The sequence below is a fragment of the Notolepis coatsorum genome (genome assembly GCF_963971535.1).
Source record: "Notolepis coatsorum genome assembly, chromosome: 15".
NCBI lineage: Eukaryota > Metazoa > Chordata > Actinopteri > Aulopiformes > Paralepididae > Notolepis > Notolepis coatsorum.
In genome coordinates this window covers 83,180,854-83,203,735 of record NC_140179.1, presented here as the reverse complement: position 1 = coordinate 83,203,735, position 22,882 = coordinate 83,180,854, and the positions used below count along the sequence as shown (strand labels likewise).

Below are 22,882 nucleotides of genomic sequence, written 5' to 3'. Positions count from 1 at the left end.
ACATGGCTAACAGTTGGGAATTCTAAGGTACATCTTATTTAAGCATGTAAAATGGCAACTAATCAATTCAATCAATTAGATTACCAATATTATATCAACATGAAAATTTGGAAGGGAACATAATAGTATTTTATTTGAGTATTTACTATTATAATATTAGTAGCCGATTAATTTGCAGCCCGTCCTAGGTTCTGATTGGCTCTCTAGGTTAGCACTTTAGCTTCTGATGCTGTGGTGGGCACTAGTCCTAACATTGCTAACTAAACTTTTAGTCAGAGAAAAAACGTCACGAGTCACGACTATTTAAGTCCACGTGCTGTAAGGAATCAGGAATACGGAAAGCACATTGTCTTGTAATAGAATGACTGAAATCACTGCAAGAGCTAGTATAGGCTAGCTAGCCCTCATGAACCGGCAGATACCAACAGTAGAATATGCACTAGGCTACTGCACGCACCTGTCATGTTACTGTTGGTTCCTTCCACTTGAACTTCATCATCATTAGCAGCAGCAGCTACTATAACGCCAGCCCTTCCTCTACTAAACATGTCTGTAATTTTAGAACATTGTTCTGCGTCTTTTACTACCAATTTTAGTTTTTTAATTCTAGCTTTTTCAGCTCCACCCTTTCTTTTTTAGCATTCTCCATTTCTGCGCCTCTAGGCCTACTCGCGGTTGGGAGGAAACGTGAATCTCATTCACTGATGTCTCATGTCTCATTCAAGACTGGCTAACAAAAGCATGTCTTTCACTTAACACCAAGAAAACAGTGTGTATGATGTTCACAAAGTCACCAGTAGAGGTCACTCACTCTAATGTGTTTCTGGGAGAGGCGGAGCTGGACATTGTACATTAATTCAAGTATTTTGGGGTCACATTGGACTCTACATTGACCTTCAAAAAGTCATGTGAAGAAAGTGACAAACACAGTCAAGTTTAACATCGAAAACTTCAGGCAGATCAGGCCCTGCCTGCCAGTTAAAGGCCAACCTTCACGTTGTATTTTTGTTCAATAAACAATGTGGACTAGGCCAACGGTGAGTTTCATGAAGAAGGAAAAAAAAGTATTGAAATTGACCCAGTTTTAGCGTTTTTATCAAACATTTTGTCTGCCCAACACAATCACCACGCACGTGGATATTTTAATCAATGGTTCATAACGTGCGTGTGTAATCGAAATGATCGTCACAACAGGTGCAGGGCACCAGGGGGCGCTGAGAGTCACACACAGCTAGTGGCAGGCACTGCAGGCAGAGAGCCTTGCTACCATAGATATATGCTTGCTACTACTAGCCGAATGAAAATGTATCTGTTTCACCTAACACTATTGCTCCGTGATTATAGCCACCCATCTCTAAAGCCACAACCACGTTACCATATTTGTAATAATGTAAATCATTGTGTCGTTGTACACATATTGTGTTTATAACGTTAGTAGCTAACATAGCTTAGCTTGGTAGCTATTGTGCTAACAAAATATCCCGACATCCGGCTCGCTGGCCGGCATGAACGGCCGACCCAAAATGGTTCTCTCCTCTCTGTACACCCCGTCCCCACGGGTACCCTGCCGGGGGGCCCATGGACGCGACAACGGCGACAATGGTGGCAGCCTGTAGGGTGCTCGAGCCCGTAAAGGCTAGTGGTACACGATAGCTATGAGCTAACAACGGCCGCCGCTGTTGTCGCGTCCACAAGCTCCTCCGCAGGACACCCGCAAGGACGGGGGCACACAAAGAGGAGAGAACCATAGGCTAACGTCAGTGTAGTGGTCCCGACTGTAGCAGGGACGGCGGAGCTATATAGGCTAACTGTGATGCACCGAGTGGGCCACCATTGATCTAGTACTATGACCCGGACGGGCAAGGCATTTCCTGAAGTGACGTCACGGCCGTGCTAGCGTCTGATAAGCTTTTAGATTCGGCTCATTAATATGCACCTGTAGTGACGTCGGCGTTTGATAAGCTTTTTTGATTCGCACGTGCATGTTATTCGAGCGTGGACCTTTTTAACTCTTTCAGAGTGGCATTTCCGGTGTCAAATGGAAAAAAATAAATAATGAAATTATATACCAATGATGTAAACTACCCATAATTGATCAGTAGGGTTTAACCTGGAGGTTGGGCTTTAATGCTGCAAGGTCAAGGATGTTTCTGCATTCAATGATTTTATCACACATCGAGTACTGTTTTATCAACTGGTCTCTTTCATATGTCACTACTCTTACACCAATAGAATTACTCTACAAAAAAGCCATAAAAGTATTTGATAGGAAACCAATTTCATTTCATCACTGTAATGTTTTAGAAAAACATAACATGCTAAGTTTCGAGAATTTCCAAGTTTTCAAATATACTTGCTTCATGTACAAGGTTCTGCATGGACTTGCCCCTCCCCCATTGAATGAGTTCATCCAACAGAAAGCAGACACTGGCATTACCACCAGGGCCATCAGTAGAGGGGACTGTAAGGTGCCTTTTCGGTATACTACCATTGCAAAAACTGTGTTCTCTGTTAAAAGTGGTAACTACTGGAATAGCCTACCAGTTGTGATTAGAGAGTGCCCTACATACTCCATGTTCAAGACCCATCTTAAACTGCATCTTAAGGCAAACCAGAACTGTGATAATTTTTTATCTGATTTAGTTTATGCAACTTGTTTATTGTTTTATTGCCGGCCCACACACTGGCCCACACACCGGCCCACATAATGGCCCACACACCGGCCCACATACGGCCCACACACTGGCCCACACACTGGCCCACACACCGGCCCACACACCGGCCCACATACTGGCCCACACACTGGCCCACACACCGGCCCACACACCGGCCCACACACCGGCCCACAGACTGGCCCACATACTGGCCCACACACCGGCCCACACACTGGCCCACATTAGTGGCCCACACACCGACTCACACACTGGCCCACACACCGGCCCACACACTGGCCCACATTAGTGGCCCACACACCGACTCACACACTGGCCCACACACTGGCCCACACACTGGCCCACACACCGGCCCACATTAGTGGCCCCCACACTGGCCCACACACTGGCCCACACACTGGCCAACAAAAAACAAAAAAAAAAAAAAAAAAATTGAAAAAAAAAAAAAAAAAAAAAAAAAAAAATTGGACCAGCCCACTTTGGTTCCGGCCCATCGGGATTCGTCCCGAACGTCCCGATGGCCAGTCCGCCACTGTACTGGACTGATATCCAGCCACGTTCTACATGTTCATGACGTTCCTGTGCTTGACCATGGCTGAGAGATATGACCAAAATATCATAGCACCGTACTTTCCTTTTTTCGTCTTTATCTTGTAATACAATTGTCTTGGTCCTGTTTCATTCAAAATGGTCTATTTTATTTTACTTTTAATACTGCTGCAAGGAATCCTTTTTTGACTAACTTATAAAAAATATATAGTTTGTTACAATATGCATATATATCGTGGACGACGGTATAGTAAAAACGCATACCTTTGCATGGATCCATGAGGGTATACCTTCATATTCTGTATACCTTCCAGGCCCAGCTTGACCTGAGCTTGTGTTTAGTGCACAGCATTTACCGTACTTTTCGCACTATAAGCCTCACCGGACTATAAGCCGCAGCAGCTAAATTGAATGATGTGTACATATATAAGCCGCACTGGACTATAAGCCGCATGTGTTTTAATGTTTAATTACCATATGTAAGGAGTGGACCCTGCGTCTTAATTTAACTCAACACGGGAAACCTCACCCGGCCCGGACACGGAAAGGATTGACAGATTGATTGCTCTTTCTCGATTCTGTGGGTGGTGGTGCATGGCCGTTCTTATATTGAGCTTTAAGTTCCCACCTCTACAGAGAATGACTCCCACATCTACAGAGAATGACTCCCATTAGGACACAATACTGTCGGACAAATAACAAGAATTAACTCATTTGTATTAAGTTTAGCAAATAAGGGAACAGATAAATAACATTTCAATGCAGTAAAAAAAGCAATATTGCGATTTTCGGGGTTTTGTCCACATATAAGCCGCACCGTTATATAAGCCGCAGGGTCGAAAAATGGGGGGAAAAGCCGCGGCTTATAGTCCGAAAAGTACGGTAGTTTAATATATTTTAACATTATGTCTGTGTGTGTGTGTGTGTGTGTGTGTGTGTGTGTGTGTGTGTGTGTGTGTGTGTGTGTGTGTGTGTGTGTGTGTGTGTGTGTGTGTGTGTGTGTGTGTGTGTGTGTGTGTGTGTGTGTGTGTGTGTCTATACCGAACACTGTGACCTCATTTTCTTCTTCTAAATTCATGCTATATTATGTTATTATGTTATTTGATACTATCTTGTCTAGCACAGTCTCTGGAGCGTAACAGTAAGAAGCATTTTGTATGAAAGTATTCTGTACTTCTGTATGACAACTATTAAAGAACTTGAACTTGAACTTGAACTTGTGTGTGTGTGTGTGTGTGTGTGTGTGTGTGTGTGTGTGTGCGCGAGTGTGTGTGTTGCAGGTGGTGGAAGTGAACCTAGGCGCAGGGGGAGACCGGCTGGGTGGGTCCTGTGATGGTTACCATGACGACGACATATTGAGTGACAGCTACGGCGACTTCTGTGATGGCCCGCTCAAACCCAGGACGTCCTACAGGTAGCCTACAACCTTCATGTCTACATTACACTAAACCTCACAGTCGTTTTCTGATACAACCGTAGCTCTTAGAATTAGGGATGTCCCGATCCGATCACGTGAGTTTTCAGAAGATCGGGATCGGAAAAAAATATTTTAAAAATCAGGATTTCTTTTAATTTTTTTTTTCAACAAACATGACCATGTTCACGTCTTAAACTCATACTGAGGCCTTGGTTTTGGTTTTAAATTGCATATCATCATTAATTTATATATTGTCACACAGAGCAGAAGAATTTTGCCAAAGAAAACGCATTTCCTTTGATTTAATTATACATCAAATGATTTATGTCAAGGATGAGGGACATCCACTAGTTGCAGAACTTGCAGTCACCTGATTTTTACAGACGATGGCGCCATTGCTCTCATGAATCAGCAGGTTGGAGGCGGAGTTTTTAGATCACTCCGGTTGCAATGCCTGGCTTGAATGAAGTTAACTTTTTACCTGGATAACGTCAACATTCAGGGTGAATGTAATGTGAGAAATTGGGATGGGACATTTTTTACTTTTTTTTTTATCGGATTGGGAAAGATCGGTATCGGTAGATAGATACTCAAAATCACATGATCGGGATCGGATCGGGAGCAAAAAAATGTGATCGGGACATCCCTACTTAGAATGACAGTTTTCCTTCTGGGGTGGGGGAGACAGTGGTTGCTATGTGCAAAACAACAGTTGCTATGTGTTGATGTAGAGAAACACATAAATAAAAATGTAATTACTGGATCTTGTAAACAAGTCACAGTGGAAAGGTTAACAGTAATATCATGTTTTTCCAGTGTTTTACCTGCTCTGACGTTAGACATTTTCTTTTGAAAGTGGTTACTATGTTGGAATAAAGATATATTTAATGCCTCTATAGACGGCTTCAACTTGACTATGTAAACATTCTAAATGGACCCAAGTTTACTTCCTGTTGCAGTGCAAGGAAACTATAAAAGAAGGAAGGGTCATCATGTCAGAATACCAGCGTCCTATGCTCTACTTGGTGCCAGACTTTGGTGCTGCCAGTTAAAGCCTGTATTCAAATTATAAATATAGCAGATATCTGAGGAAATATACATCAGCCAATATATCAAACATTAGCTAGTTACTGTAACTATGCAACAAATTGCAGATGATTCTGACATCCGTTTAAATGACGGGTCATAAACAAGGAGATGGCTGATCCCATTTAAGTCAATGTCGACCAAACCGAATGTTTTCTTTTCACCCTTGGTGTGTGTTCACGTGCTACACACAGTGACGTGATGACCCTTCCTTCTGTTATACTTTCATTAGTCGCAGTGTTTGCTTATACTGTATCAATAACTGAACATTTACTTGGGTCCAAGCTGTTCCCTAGCAACACAAGCTGGTCCCTAGCAACACAAGCTGGTCCCTAGCAACACAAGCTGGTCCCTAGCAACACAAGCTGGTCCCTAGCAACACAAGCTGGTCCCTAGCAACACAAGCTGGTCCCTAGCAACACAAGTTGTTCCCTAGCATTTTGAGGAATTTACTAATTTAGCTTTGGCTGAATTAGTTTTGAATATATCGTTGAATTTGCTTAATGTCACTAACTACAAATATTTGTCTGTGTGTTTGTATGTGTAGGCTGAGTGTACGAGCATTCACAAAGCTGTTTGATGAGAATCACAGAGAGTTCCCTCACCCTCTCTATTCAGACACCTTCTTGTCTGCACCCCTGAAGACACACTCTGGTAGCGCGCACACACACACACACACACACGCACGCACACACACACACATACTGTACACGTGCGCACATGCACGCGCACATGCACACACCTTGTAGCTAGTTAACAGAAATGTGTAGTAGTTACAATACATCCGGTGAATTACCGTAATTAAATGGGAATATGACGGAGTGATACTGGTCTAGTTCCCAGGTTGCAGACTTATATTATTATTATTATTATTATTATTATTATTATTATTATTATTATTATTATTATTATTATTATTATTATTATTATTATTATTATTATTATTATTATTATTATTATTATTATTATTATTATTATTATTATTATTATTATTATTATTATTATTATTATTATTATTATTATTATTATTATTATTATTATTATTATTATTATTATTATTATTATTATTATTATTATTATTATTATTATCATAAACACTATATTATTATTATTATTATTATTATTATTATTATTATTATTATTATTATTATTATTATTATTATTATTATTATTATTATTATTATTATTATTATTATTATTATTATAAACAGTATATTTCACTTGTAAGTGCCTCTAGTCTCATTGCACTACCTTCTCTCTTTATTTCCTGCGGCTGAACTTGGTGATAAAGCCAGTGTGGATATTCCCAAGCTGAATAAATAATACATAAAAACTGCTTAGCTTAGTTTTAATTTAGTTTATTTATTCAGCACATAAAATGGAGGAGGATAGAAGAAGCCTGAGGGACACGGACTGACTTCCCTCACGTCAACAACATGTTGAGGAGAAAGGCACAACCTCACACACATTAAATTAAGACATGTTATTGGCTACAAGCTGCAACAGAGCTAGTTCCATCATTTAGAGCAGAAGACATGTTATTGAGTTCAAGTTCAAGTTTCAAGTTGGCTTGTATTTGTCACATAAGGTACATGTACATTACAGTGAAATGCTTGGTTCTGTATGAGCCCCTGAGAATGTGCTTCATACAGTAAAAAAATTAAAAAGTAAGTAAAAGAGGAATAAGTCCCAACACTACAATATACAATATACAAACTAAAGTACAACCTAAGTACAATGAAGTAAAAATGCTGTTTGACAATGACACGCTGTAACAGAGATGGTTCCATCATCTAGGACAGAATACATGTTATTGACAAGCTGTAACGGAGCTAGTTTGAAATGTATTTATTGAAAGGATAAACCCCTTGAGATTAACCATTTCATTTTCGAGGGGGTCCTAAACACAGAGTAACAAGAAAATACAACACATAACACAATACAAGACAACGTACACTACAAGACCACAAGCATGCATACTGACAGGAGCTCTCCCAAGCACAACCCACCCAGTTCAACACCCACAGAATCCTCCTGAGAGGATAGCAAAATATACAGTCCAGTATTTGAATCAATATAAATGTAGGTTACGAGATATATACATAATACTTACAATACAATACAATACATACATATTATGCTCTTGCTCCCTCTTCTCCCCCCCCCCCTCAGGACCCCCCTTGGATAATCCATCCATTATTACAACCAAGGATTACAAATTCATATGCTATGCTTTATCTTCTCCACCACAAATGACCAAATTGCTATGCTGGCTTCATTAACACCTAGGATTCGTGCGGTAGATATCTCTAAATAAATCACATCAAGATAGGTAAGAATCCAAACCTTCAGGCACATTTTATCTGGCTGAATCCAACATGATGCTATTAGCTTTTTTGCAGCCGTAATACCGGACAAGATTAGCCTCTTGAGTGTGATAACTGAGAGACATTATTCAGCAACAATACCGAAGGAAGTACAGGTATGGTCAGAGATAAAAATTCTGATAATTGCATGATTACTTCTTCCCAGAATATCTTAACAGGGAGGCATTCCCAATACATATGCATACATGTACCGATATCACCCTTTAGACACAAGGAGCATAGAGAGTCTTGTTTAAGCCCCATTCGGTTCAATAGGAGTCAGTTAAGTCCTATGAATAAAATTAAGATTAATCTGTTGATGATCCGGGTTGTGTGACGCTAGTCGAACGTTTGCCCAGACTTCAGGCCAATCAAAATCTACTTCCAAGTCTGGTATATCCTTCCTCCAAACTGAGTCTAGGGGAAGGATTCCATACCAAGACGTAAGTAAGTGATGATAAAAGTCAGAGACGAAGCCTCTCGATGTCTCCCTTTCATAAAATAATTTGTGATATCTGTGGTGCTCAAGTGGTGTCTTTAATGGGACTCCATGAGCCTTCAAAGTTGCTAATAACTGTATATAGAAATAATAAGTGGAGCTGGTGAGGTTAAATTTGTTATGAATATCTTGATAGCTACAGAAACCCTGTTTGTTGAAGATATCTCCCAATGTATGTATGCCCTTCTTTTCCCATTTGCGATATCTGATAGGTCGTTGTGCAATAAGGAGTGCATTGTTATTGAATAGGGGAGAATGGCTATGCCATTTATGTTGGTTAGTAAATTTTTTCTGTGTGTCACGCCATATCCGGATCACATGTGTAATGAGAGGGCCAAATTTCAAGTCGCATTGCTTAATTGATAATTTGGTGTATACTATATCCTGCAGTCTATGTGGTGCCACTATGTTTTCTTCTAATGTTCTCCAGGATACAGATGCTTGAGAATCAAACCAGGTGATCAGTGGTCTTAAAGACAACGCTTTAAAATATTGGTAGAAGTCTGGAAATGCTAAACCTCCGTCGGCTTTGTTTCTCTGTGCGGTGGATCTTTTTATTCGTGGAGGTTTGTTGTTCCAAATAAATGTATATGCGGCGGAGTGTAATTTTTTCCAGTAACCAGCAAAAAACGAAAACGGCAACATTGAGCTAAAGAAGTTGATTCTAGGTAAAACATCCATCTTAACTATTGATACTCGGGCCTGTACTGAGTTTTTAAGTTTTGACCACCTGTCAAAGTCATTTGTGAGCCTATCTTGGAATCTTGTATAATTATACTTCACCGTTTGGCATATAGTAGGGAATATTTCAACTCCAAGACATCTAAAGTGTTCTACCATTGGTATATTTTCTGGAAGGAAGGTAGCCTTCGCAGAGACATATATCTCTTTCTATATACAGTGTCACAAGGTCACAGGAAGTTGAAAGACACAATGATCAATAGCGTCTTTGTTGTCTAGTAGAAACACAAGGTGAAAAAAGCTGTATAAAGTGATTCTTTTTAGCATTTTAACTGTTTTGTGTGTGAATGCATTTGTGTTCAGAACCTTTAGGGGGCGTAGTGGAGGGTCTGAGCGCTGGGATGTTCCTGATCGGTATGATGGTGGCTGTTATCTCCCTGCTTGTCTACAGGCAGAGAGTACGCAAAGTGTGAGTAACACACACACACACACACACACACACACACACACACACACACACACACACACACACACACACACACACACACACACACACACACACACACACACACACACACACACACAACACTCTACAACCTTTTCATGAGAAAAGTGATTAAATGTTTGAACTTTAAAGAATATCTCCATCCTGAGTGAGCTGATCTGTTCCCTCTTCATGGTTCCGCCTTTTCATCAAGACTTTAAAACATTTATACAGACAACAGCAGCTTGGAAACATAATGACATCATTAGTTACATCCCTCCCGCACGCACGCACGCACGCACGCACGCACGCACGCACGCACGCACGCACGCACGCACGCACACACACACACACACACACACACACACACACACACACACACACACACACACACACACACACACACACACACACACACACACACACACCTCCCAATTCCACTGTTAATGAGAGTTTCTCCCTAATTGATCTGCCTGGTTAAATGAAGTTTAGATGGATAGGATCAACAAATAGAGCTCCTCATCACTGAAGACAGTCCATATCTGTCTCACTCTTCTCAGGTTTTTTTAGAAGGAATTTTGAGAGAATAGCAATTACAGATTCTACCTTTAAATGTGACTTTTACAATCGGATCACGCCAGGATGGTACAACTAGGACGTCTGGACACTCCTCACAAACTGCATCATGATCTGGGCCCAGTAGTTCAAAACTTTTTATCCCTATCTGATCGGATCAGATTTGGATTTTGGGTAGTTCAAACCCCAAAAACAGGATTAGGATCACTTTGATATCCGATCGGATCAGGAAATCAAATCCAAGCTTTAATCTGGATCAAATCTTCAAAACGGGTAGTTCAAACCGACAACATGGGATTAGGATCAGTTTGATAAAAAATAAAATGGATTATCTTGATCCCACCAGAGGGGTGGATTTCCAGTGGATTACCAGAGCAAAATGTACTATAAAAGGCCACCGCTTTTAAGTATAGGAATACGTGGCGGTGTTTGCAGGGCTAAAACTATATTATATATTATAGCTATAAGGATATAATACTATTGCCCATTTGACATCGAGTATCTATCGTTCAATTTGTGAAAAAGAAAAAAAAATGTCATCCATACATTCCCGTTTTATACCGTGGTGAATATAAGTATATTTTTAGAATGGTCTAGGGTAATTCCCAAAAGGCTGCGTAATAGCCATATGCGTGTATTCTACTAAAAGCGTTGTCATTTCTTGCCTGGACTAGCTACTATTCTCAAATAAAATCTAGATTATAGGTATTATGTTTCATCATGAATGCATGAAGGGGGGGGGGGTACTTTTTTTATGCTTTGATCGTCACCGGAATATGTTACACAGTACATTACACACATACGCTCCGATCGCAATGAAGGAATTATTGGGTCAACGCAAGATTAATACCATATAGCCCTTACCTTGACTAGGATGTACCCCAAAAAGAATATTCCAATTATCTGCTTGCCATTCCAAGTATTGATGTCGATCGTGTCCACCAAATAATCCACCAAAGAACATGAATCGGGAGTGTTTGATTCTTATAAATCCATGCGTTATAACCGCTCGTCATGCCCGACAAGGAAAAGTCCGCCCGGACCTATATAAACGACGCACACCCGAAATACACAGAGTTTCAAAGGATGTGCAATACCGGCCGCAACCTACCGGGCGGCGGTATTGGACTTTTGCGATCTCAGACCCATTCCCAATGATAACACCAGGCTCCCTGGATGGATAATGAGTGGAAATATCGAATAAAATAAATAACGATGAAAACCCGACTTTTCTCCGGTTTGGCGCTCAAGCGTCGGCGAGTTAACCCGACTTTATTCGGGTGTGGCGTACATTGAGTTAAAGAAAAATATTTCAACAAAGATCTGTTGATCACCTTCAGCAAACTGAAACCTCACTTAGAATTCATCTCCTCAAAGCACACCTGGATGATCCAGCTGAATGAATGTTTTTTTGTTGTTACCCTGGCCTAGTCCTAGGGAGTATTTTTTAATTACAATTCCATTATGATTTTATGTCCTTTATGTATTTAAAAATATAATTAGAAATTTTTGATGTCTCTGCAATGTGGTCTCTTGTCTTCCTTGTATTATTTTTCATATCCACTAGATGGAGATTGGTAGGATTAAAGCACTTTAATCTAGTCATCTTTTTTTTATCAATTTCTTCTCCCCCTTTTTTCGTATTTTTCTCCCATCCCAATTTTTGTCGTTATGCCAATTCCCTTCCTGGTTGTTGCACGCATTTTCCCCCCACTTGCCGGCCTAGGGAGGGTTGAAGACTATCACATGTCTCCTCCGATACATGTGGAGTCAGCCAGCCGCTTCTTTTCACCTGACAGCGAGGACTCTCACTGGGGGAGTGTAACGCGTGGGAGGATCACACTACCTCCCCCAGATCCTTTCCCTGCTGAACAGGCGCCCCGACCGACCAGTAGGAGTCGCTGTTTACAACGACCAGGATGCGTCTATTCGAAAGGCAACCGGTTCATGCGTTTTGCGAATCTGATTGGCCACTGACGTTTCTGGTCATGTGACATGTGCGCCCAATCGCGTGAGGTTAGAGTTTGAAATCAGGGCTGGCGTTCTATCGCCCTGCTCTAAGACAAACTCAAACCTTAACCAACTTCGAAAGAGTGCCTAAGCTTAACCGGCGAAAGAACTTGCCGTCACACGATTGGTGCGACCAGAAACAGCAGTGGCCAATCAGAGCACAAAACACGAACGCGGAAGCATGAACCGGTTGCCTTTCGAATAGACGCGACCAGGATACATACCCCGCCGGCTTCCCACCCACTAACACTGCCAATTGTGTTAGTAGGGACGACTGACCAAGACGGCGGTACCGCTGACAGCTGGATTCGAACCTCTGCGGTGGTAGGCGAGCGCTTAGTCCACTGCGCTACCCAGCCGCCCAGGATCTAGTCATCTTGAAAAGTCTGAATTGCTTTGAAATACCGGGACAAAATCTGGCCGAGTTGTCTGATCCTGGATCACAAAAAAAATGCGATTTCAAAATCTGGTCGGATCTGATTGAGATTAAAAGTTTTGAACTACTGGGCCCTGATGATCCAGAACACATCCCTATAGGAGGCAGTCAGGCAGCCTTTACGCCCCACAGCTCTGCCTCTGCCGTCTTCTTCTGAGAGTTACTTAGGGCTTGTGGTTAATTGAGCTGTTTTGTTAATTGAAGTTTAAATGAATGGGTACAATAAATGGGGCAGCATACAGCGTGACGTCTGTGTGTGTTAATAACCTCTCTGTTAGTAATGACTCACTTACATTGTAGACGCAAACAGCCGACGTCGTAACTCCATTTATGATAAGTACACCATGCTCTCATTAATCTCCGACGACAGTCTCTCACCGTCATAGACAGCTAGGGAGCTGACTCATAGCATTTATAGACATTCAAAGTACTTTGCAATGTAGAGTGGAAATGACCTCCTCCACCACCAATGTGTAGCAGCCAACCTTGGTCTACAGGCTGCTGTGTACTGAACACCAGGCACACATACATGATGACTGATCTCAGACCTGCAGGCTGCTGTGTACTGAACACCAGGCACACATACATGATGACTGATCTCAGACCAGCCACTTAGAGAGAGTTGAGGACGTACAGATGTAGCCAACAGAAATAACACAAGCCTCATCAGAAATAAATAGTAAATAAAGTACTAATTGAAAAAAAGGTACATAATGTATGTTATGTTATAGCCATATATAGTAATATAATTATGCATTGAGTGAGTGCTTAGACCTCTACACTACCCAGCCGCGCCCACGGCGCTCAGATCTAAAGTGCATTGATATGACGTCTATAATTCCAGTTTGCCAGACCCCTCAGCTCATCTGCATGGAGCTGTAGCTCACCAGACAAACTACCATTACCTCAGCGATGATGAATAACTCAACAATCCATCAATTAGAACAATGATAGAGTGATTTTAATGATCAGGCTGTAATCCATAGATCAGACATCGTCTTCCTTATTGGCTAATGATGTATTTGGCTGCAGATCCACATCCTCCACAGCGGGACGATAATGACATTAAAACAACATCATCTAGACTGCAGAGCGCTGGTGAATGTCACCACGATCAATCACAATCAATTTGATGTTTTATTTATTTGATTTGAACCTTAATTTAACCAGGCGAGCCAATTAAGATGAAACGTGTATTTTTAGTGCAATGAAAGGCCGACAGAGTCGTAATGAATACAAGTGAATGTTAAAGGCAGCGTTGTAATGAATACAAGTGAATGTTAAAGACAGCGTTGTAATGAATACAAGTGAATGTTAAAGACAGCGTTGTAATGAATACAAGTGAATGTTAAAGACAGTCATAATGAATACAAGTGAATGTTAAAGACAGATCATAATGAACACAAGTGAATGTTAAAGACATTTACATTTACATTTAGTCATTTAGCTGACGCTTTTATCCAAAGCGACTTACAAGTTCTGTACGACAAGTCATCAGGAAGGGCACAACTATCAGCTGAGTAACAATGCTCTTGTAATGAATACAAGTGCATGTTAAATCGCCTGTTCGAATCCAGCTCACAGCTCCGGGGTTGTCACCAGCTTGGCTGGCCGTTCACACTAATACAATTGGCAGTATTAGAGGGTGGGAGAAGCTGGCGGGGTGGGTCCGGGTCGTTGTAATCAGCGACTCCTACAGTTCGGTCGGGGCGCCTGCTAAGCGCGGATAGGATCTAAGTGGGATAGTGTGATCCTTCCACACGCTACGCCCTCTCAGTGAGAGTCCGCGCTGCCAGGTGAAAAGAAGCGGTTGATTGGCTAGACGTGTGTCGGAGGAAGCACGTGATAGCCTCCACTCTCCCAGACCGACTGTGGGGGGTAAGTGCGCAGCGACCAGGAAGGGGATTGGGAATTGGCATAACGACTAACATTGGGATGGGAGAAAATCGGAGGAAAAAGGAGGGGGAAAAAGATTAAAAAAAAAACAAAAAACAAGTGCATGTTAAAGATGGAGTCATAATGAATACAAGTGCATGTTAACTCTTTCTCTGCCACGCATTAGCCTCATCCTTAGCAGCTACCGGGCGGCTAAGTGGCGCAGTGGGCAAGGCGCTCGCCACTAACGCAGGAGACGCTGGGTTCGAGCCCAGCTCTCGGCGTTGCTACCGGCTTGGCTGGTCGTTAATACTAACACAATTGGCAGTGTTAGAGGGTGGGAAAGCCGGTGGGTGGGGATTGGACGTTGTGGACAGCGACTCCTACAGGTCGGTTGGTGCGCCTGTACAGCAGAATCAGGAAGTATTGGGGGCAGCGTGAGCCTCCCACACGTGACTCCTCGCCACTGAGAGATCGCACTGTTCATGTGAAAAGATGCGACAGCTGCCTCCTCGTGTACCGGAGGGGACACATGATGCAAGGCTTGGTCCTCACTGCAGCCGAGCAGTGGGAGGCATAGTCTAGCAACGTTCGAGACAGGGGAGGGTAGAATTGAAGGGAGAATTGGCGAGGCGAAATTGGGATGGGAGAAAAATTTAAAATAAGGAGAAAAAGTGGATATATAAAAATCCTTAGCAGCTACCGCCAGCACTGTAAACCAGTGGTGCCCAACCAGTCGATCGCGATCGACCGGTAGATCGCGCGCTGGTTTCAAGTAGACCGCGAGATTATTTTGGAAAATAATTTAATTTGATTTGATTTGGAGGGGAGGACAAAAAACGTTCGAGCAGTCCTGTGTATAACAGGCAGTCAGGCAGCCTGAGCCAATCGATACCGTCTACATTCCGGACAGCGAGCTTCACCCATAGGGATGCAAATTGATGCTTTTGTTTTCATGGAGTGGCATGAGTGGGGGTCGGGCCCATCACCTGGCAGGTACAGTATAAACGTGGCTCTGAGACCAGCCTTGAGTCACTCGAAACTGCAAGATGAATGGAACACCACCAGCAAAAAAAGAGGTTCATTCAGAGGACACTACTTTTCAACAACGCCAGCAAGACCTCACTGCCGCCAGAGCCAGGACCCTCCGACGAGCTGCCGCCGCCGCCGCTAGGGAGCAGCTCCAACGCCGCCTCCGTTGAGCCGCCGCCGCCAGGGAGCAGCTCCAACGCCGCCTCCGACGAGCTGCCGGATAGCACCAGCGTCAGCGCCGCAAGCAGAACCGGAGCAGCCAAAAGACCAAAAACATATCATTTCCATGAAGAGTGGGAGGAGGCTTACTTTTATAATAATAATAATAATTTAAGACCTGCTCAGAGGTCATCAATCGGCACACATGCGATGCATGCATGCAATTCGTATCTGCGATTAACCCATCCCGTCGTCCTTCCCCCCCAAGGGCAGCCGGGAGCAGACAGGCGTCAACGTGAGCCGCGCCAGGGGACCAATCAAAGTGCTCCTGTCCGTCTTCGTCAAGGACGCCACAGCGTTAGCGATCTATTGTTGTGCATGTTTTTCCATTGGGTTTATCTTATCGGGGGGGAAACCCTTGCGAGCACGGGGAGAACATGCAAACTCCACACAGAAAGGCCTGGGAGATACCCCACCTGGGTAACTGGCATCATGGAAACCTGGTCCCCAAACGGGAATCGAAACCTGGACCTTCTTGCTGTGAGGCGACAGTGTTAACCACTACACCACCGTGCCGCTATTTGGTTTATTTCAACGCAAAATCAGTCTGTCTGATTTGCAAACAAACCGTGGCTGTGCCGAAAAAGGGTAATTTGTAGCGGCATTATACAACGATGCACAAGAAACACTGCACGGATTTTCCTCCAAAAACAGTCCTACGATTCAGCAAGTTGCTGCCTGAAATTAAAGAGTTTCTCAAGCTTGCTAAACATGCAGAATATACACATCTAGAGGACAACAACTGGCTTTTGAATTTGGCATTCATAACCGATGTCACTCGCATGCTGAATAACCTGAATTTAGAGCTGCAGGGAAAGGATAAATGTGTAATAAACATGATCAGCTCAGTGAATGCTTTTAAAAGCAAGCTCACCATGTGGGCGAGAACTTAAGGCTGCAACGCAGTGACCTACGCAACTTTCCTCACATGCAACCAGAACTTCAACGTCAGGGTGAGGACACCGCACAGTTTGATTGCACACATTATGAGGAGCAAGTTCAAAGCATCTTGTCAGAGTTTGATAAGCGCTTCACAGACTTTTTAACACTTGAACCTGTTGCAAGCTACATGTGTTTTCCATTTGGAACTGTAGATGTGGATGACATCACATCCAAAGTGGCCACACTGTTTAATCTGGACAGCCATGCTGTGGAGAACGAGATCCTCACACTTCAAACTGACATTGAGATTAAAGCCAGGGCAACACAAGGGATGAGGGCAGAGTTCTGGGAGCTACTGCTGCCTGAGAAGTACCCCAACCTCAGGAGATGTGCCATGAACTTAACAGCATTTTTTGGATCAACCTACCTGTGTGAGTCTGCTTTCTCTCACATGAAGATCATCAAGTCTAAGTACAGAACCACATTGACAGATGACCATCTTGTGGACTGCCTGAGGCTTGCAACCAGCTCCTACAACCCAGACTTTGAAAAACTAGCTTCCTCTTCCCAGTGCCAGCGTTCTCACTAAGGTAGAGACATTTAATAAAAAAAAAAAAAAAAAAACAGATAAAGGATAACTATCAGTGACTGTTGACAGACCTTTTTGTAGAATTGTTTTTTGATTGTATTCCATTTTGAAATGTGACAGCTCTGTTTACACATCATTCCTATTCCCTTTTAATTGTACATATATTTTTGTTTTGATTGTATTGTTCCACTTTCGCTTTGGCAATGTAAACATATGTTTTCTCATGCCCATTGAACTGAGTGTGTGTGTGTTGTCAGTGTGTATGCAGAGTGTGAAATAAACGTGAGAAGTTACAGTTACAGTCTTGTCATTCTTGTAATTCCTACACTACACTGTTACAATGATATATAAAATAGCATATTATATTATATACCCATTCAATATGCACATGACAGAAAATATTATATGCCATATAATATTTTCTGTCATGTGCATATTGAATGGGTAATACTATTACTACTGATTGATTGATTGATTGAAAACTTTATTAACAGATTGCAGAATGGGTACAGTACAGTACAGCTCAAAACATACAATTGTTAAGGGGATGCAGACCAGAGAAAGACTTTCGCCTTGTTTACATCAGGGTCCCCCATTTTCAATTCATCATATATACTATATATATATACACGTATTAAATAGTTGTTGGCGGCCATTGAGTTAAAGATGGAGTCATAATGAATACAAGTGCATGTTAAAGATGGAGTCATAATGAATACAAGTGCATGTTAAAGATAGAGTCATAATGAATACAAGTGCATGTTAAAGACAGAGTGACGTACAGTACAACGCTTCCTCCGTGTGTCTTTGTGTCAAAAACATAACGTTATTATTATTATTGTTGTTATTATTATTATTAACTCATTGGACGCTACTGCTTAACTCATTGAGCGCCACGCCCCTTCCGGGAAATTATGGCTAGATGGTCGCAGCTTTAATCAATGGGAGGACGGGGAGATTTGCGAGTGCTTAAAATGTATCTTAAATTATGGCTATGGGTCTAATACACCCGTCGCTTATCAATGAGTTGCTTGCAGTCAACATGTACAAAACGGATTGTTTTTTTAATCGGTACATTTCTGTTTTATACCGTTTTGAATACGAGTATAGTTTTGGTGATTTCTAGTAATTCCAGAGAAAGACACGATAATAGCCCTTTAGTGGAATACACAAAACACGTTGTAATTTTTCGGCTGATTTATGAATAGTTTTCAAATAAACGCTAGATTATCGAGAGCATATGTGTCCTCATGCACGATACAGAAGCGGGCTGAAAATCGCTTATCCGTGCATTGGTCGGCACCAACGGCACGCACACACACGCGCGCTCCGATGTCGGTGAAGAACATCTGATTAACCCAAGATTCGTAACATAAATTCCTTACCTCACATAGGACCACTTCTGTAAAGAAAGACTTTGCAAATAAACCATTTGAATATCTTTACTATACACGGAGCGGCTGTGGACATTGCTTTTCTTTATCAACGGACGTACTACTCACGAGTAAGTAATTTGACCAGTGGAGTGGAGCCCCGGCCCGCACATTAGTAAGAAAACTTTGTTCCAAGAGGAAAAGGGAACAACACGAAGGAAGGAAGGAAGGAAGGAAGGAAGGAAGGAAGGAAGGAAGGAAGGAAGGAAGGAAGGAAGGAAGGAAGGAAGGAAGGAAGGAAGGAAGGAAGGAAGGAAGGAAGGAAGGAAGGAAGGAAGGAAGGAAGGAAGGAAGGAAGGAAGGAAGGAAGGAAGGAAGGAAGGAGGGAAGGATAACCACAAGAACCCGAGAATACAAGAACACGAGAACACGAGAACCACAAAATGTCGAAACTTAAGAAGGTTGAAAAGGTGCCTAAGCGTACAACGGAGTCTAGGAAGCACCAAGATGATATCGAGCCGGACGACAGCACATCCGGCTTCGGAGGGAAAGGGTCGAAAGCACCATCCACCACGCTTTCCAGGAGATAACGATAACATCAGGTTGAATGGATGAAAATTAATGGATATCGCTAATAAAAGAAATAACGATTAAAAGCCGACTATACTCGGGTCTGGCGCTCAAGCGATGGCAAGTTAACCCGACTGTCATCGGGTCTGGCGTCCAATGAGTGAATGTTATTATTCTCTCCACAGGGCGGTGCAGGAGAACCCAGTGGTCAGGATGAACATGTGGAAAGAGGTTCCTACGTCTGGGATGTACACAGGAGTCAGGGGGTTAGTACACACACACACACACACACACACACACACACACACACACACACACACACACACACACACACACACACACACACACACACACACACACACACATGTCATACAGTATATTAACACATTATGTCTGTGTCTCTATTTCAGTAACCGCCGCAGCACAAGGTGAGAACAGGATCCTTTATCCCCAAACACCTGACCTCTGAACCCTGTCTGTCTAACTCTCTCTCTCTCCCTTTGTCTGTCTGTCTCTCTCTCCCTGTCTGTCTAACTCACTCTCTCTCTCTTTGTCTGTCTGTCTGTCTGTCTCTCTCTCCCTGTCTGTCTAACTCACTCTCTCTCTCTTTGTCTGTCTGTCTGTCTGTCTGTCTGTCTGTCTGTCTGTCTGTCTGTCTGTCTGTCTGTCTGTCTGTCTGTCTGTCTGTCTGTCTGTCTCTCTCTCCTCTCTCTCTCTCTCTCTCTCTCTCTCTCTCTCTCTCTCTCTCTCTCTCTCTCTCTCTCTCTCTCTCTCTCTCTCTCTCCCTGTCTCTCTCTCTCTCCTCTCTCTCTCTCTCTCTCTCTCTCTCTCTCTCTCTCTCTCTCTCTCTCTCTCTCTCTCTCTCTCTCTCTCTCTCTCTCTCTCTCTCTCTCTCTCCAGTCCCATCAAGGTCTGCCACTTTGAGTCTCATTTAAACAAGCTCCAGGCCGACTCCAACTACCTTCTGTCTGAAGAGTTTGAGGTAAGTTTACATCATGACTCAGCTACTGTTTCTAAACTGCACGCGCGTCTCCAGGGACTTTGTGGACGAGAGCATGTGACCAGATCTCCAGGGACTTTGTGGACGAGAGCATGTGACCAGATGAGAGCATGTGACCAGATGAGAGCATGTGACCAGATCTCCAGGGACTTTGTGGACGAGAGCATGTGACCAGATGAGAGCATGTGACCAGATGTGAATGTTTACTATTCGCCTTCTAGGCCCCGCCCACTTCTGCTGTTGTCCTTATTCCCTGTAGGCTGTAGCTGAACTTGGTAATAAAGAAAGAAATAAAGATGCTAGCTAGTGTAGATATTCCAAATCTGAATAAATAATGCATCCATAAGCTGTTTAAAAAAATATTATGCTTATAACAAAGATGTCTGTAAAGTGTGTAAAGAAGTAGAACAAGGGGACTGGTGACTTTTAATTCAAAATTAAACGACTTTGAAGGCTAATATAACTCCTTTCTAGATACAGTGACACAAGCTCATATGAAGTTTCAAGTTTCAAGTTTCTTTAATAGTTGTCATACAGAAGTACAGAATACTTTTGTACAAAATGCTTCTTACTGTTGCGCTCCAGAGACTGTGCATGACAAGATAAGTATGAAATAAAAACATAGTAAAAATTAGAAGTAAAAAAAGAGGTCACAGTGTTCAGTTTTGACATATGTACAATGTTCGTAGACGTAGTTACCATACAATATACAATACTGTGCAGTGTACTAATATACAATACAATATAGTGCAAGGCATAAATGGACGAGGTGCAGTTTAGGTACAATTCACAGTAGGTGTACGAGTTGTAGTGCAAATCCTTTATCAATAAATATAAAGTGTAAGTGTGTTTGTGTGATCTAAAGTGTGGAGAGTGGGTGCTGCAGTGTGTTGTTTGTTTGAGTGAGTGTGTGTGTGTGTGTGTGTGTGTGTGTGTGTGTGTGTGAGTGTGTGTGTGAGTGTGTATGTGTGTTGGTGGAAGGGGGTTGAGTCTCCTCAGTTTGACCTCACTTCCTGTTTGCTTAGTCATTCAATTCTCTCCCCGTTCAGCTTTTTAAGATGCTCGTTACGGGGTTTTAATTAACCAGATAGATCATTTTCCTCATGAAGGGTTTTAATTAATGGGATAATGAACATTCCTCACCTCGGTGATCACAAAAACAAACCCATTAAAGGAACACACCAGCATTATGTGAAATGTGCTTATCGTCTTCTCCAGAGTCGGACAAGATAATAGATACCAATTGCATTCAGCAGAAATGTATCCCGCTGCAAGCTATAGCCTAGCTTAGCACAAATGAATGGAAGCATAGTACGGACCAGCTAGCCTAGCTTAGCACAAATGAATGGAAGCATAATTCGGACCAGCTAGCCTAGCTTAGCACAAATGAATGGAAGCATAGTACGGACCAGCTAGCCTAGCTTAGCACAAATGAATGGAAGCATAATACGGACCAGCTAGCCTAGCTTAGCACAAATGAATGGAAGCATAATACGGACCAGCTAGCCTAGCTTAGCACAAATGAATGGAAGCATAATACGGACCAGCTAGCCTAGCTTAGCACAAATGAATGGAAGCATAATTCGGACCAGCTAGCCTAGCTTAGCACAAATGAATGGAAGCATAATACGGACCAGCTAGCCTAGCTTAGCACAAATGAATGGAAGCATAATACGGACCAGCTAGCCTAGCTTAGCACAAATGAATGGAAGCATAATACGGACCAGCTAGCCTAGCTTAGCACAAATGAATGGAAGCATAATACGGACCAGCTAGCCTAGCTTAGCACAAATGAATGGAAGCATAATACGGACCAGCTAGCCTAGCTTAGCACAAATGAATGGAAGCATAATACGGACCAGCTAGCCTAGCTTAGCACAAATGAATGGAAGCATAATACGGACCAGCTAGCCTAGCTTAGCACACATGAATGGAAGCATAGTACGGACCAGCTAGCCTAGCTTAGCACAAATGAATGGAAGCATAATACGGACCAGCTAGCCTAGCTTAGCACAAATGAATGGAAGCATAATACGGACCAGCTAGCCTAGCTTAGCACAAATGAATGGAAGCATAATACGGACCAGCTAGCCTAGCTTAGCACAAATGAATGGAAGCATAATACGGACCAGCTAGCCTAGCTTAGCACAAATGAATGGAAGCATAATACGGACCAGCTAGCCTAGCTTAGCACAAATGAATGGAAGCATAATACGGACCAGCTAGCCTAGCTTAGCACAAATGAATGGAAGCATAATACGGACCAGCTAGCCTAGCTTAGCACAAATGAATGGAAGCATAATACGGACCAGCTAGCCTAGCTTAGCACAAATGAATGGAAGCATAATACGGACCAGCTAGCCTAGCTTAGCACAAATGAATGGAAGCATAATACGGACCAGCTAGCCTAGCTTAGCACAAATGAATGGAAGCATAATACGGACCAGCTAGCCTAGCTTAGCACAAATGAATGGAAGCATAATACGGACCAGCTAGCCTAGCTTAGCACAAATGAATGGAACCATAATACGGACCAGCTAGCCTAGCTTAGCACAAATGAATGGAA

The 22,882-nt window shown here is 42.6% G+C and overlaps 1 protein-coding gene and 1 pseudogene across 2 annotated transcripts in view; both read left to right on the top strand.

Moving 5' to 3' along the window:
- LOC311242116 (receptor-type tyrosine-protein phosphatase beta-like) overlaps nucleotides 1-20,487 on the top strand; it is a 119,090-nt pseudogene extending 98,603 nt beyond the window's left edge. The window contains exons 27-33 of the transcript XR_014620995.1: nucleotides 4,502-4,635; nucleotides 6,272-6,378; nucleotides 9,634-9,739; nucleotides 19,502-19,582; nucleotides 19,727-19,744; nucleotides 20,217-20,298; nucleotides 20,353-20,487. The product of XR_014620995.1 is annotated as a receptor-type tyrosine-protein phosphatase beta-like (transcript). The remainder of the gene's footprint in view (nucleotides 1-4,501; nucleotides 4,636-6,271; nucleotides 6,379-9,633; nucleotides 9,740-19,501; nucleotides 19,583-19,726; nucleotides 19,745-20,216; nucleotides 20,299-20,352) is intronic.
- A 208-nt stretch (nucleotides 20,488-20,695) lies between these two features.
- LOC311242115 (receptor-type tyrosine-protein phosphatase beta-like) overlaps nucleotides 20,696-22,882 on the top strand; it is a gene marked incomplete at its 5' end in the record, with an annotated part of 12,875 nt that continues 10,688 nt past the window's right edge. Inside the window, one exon of the mRNA XM_084331071.1 lies at nucleotides 20,696-20,701. Coding sequence (XP_084187197.1) covers nucleotides 20,696-20,701 — 6 coding nt within the window. The remainder of the gene's footprint in view (nucleotides 20,702-22,882) is intronic.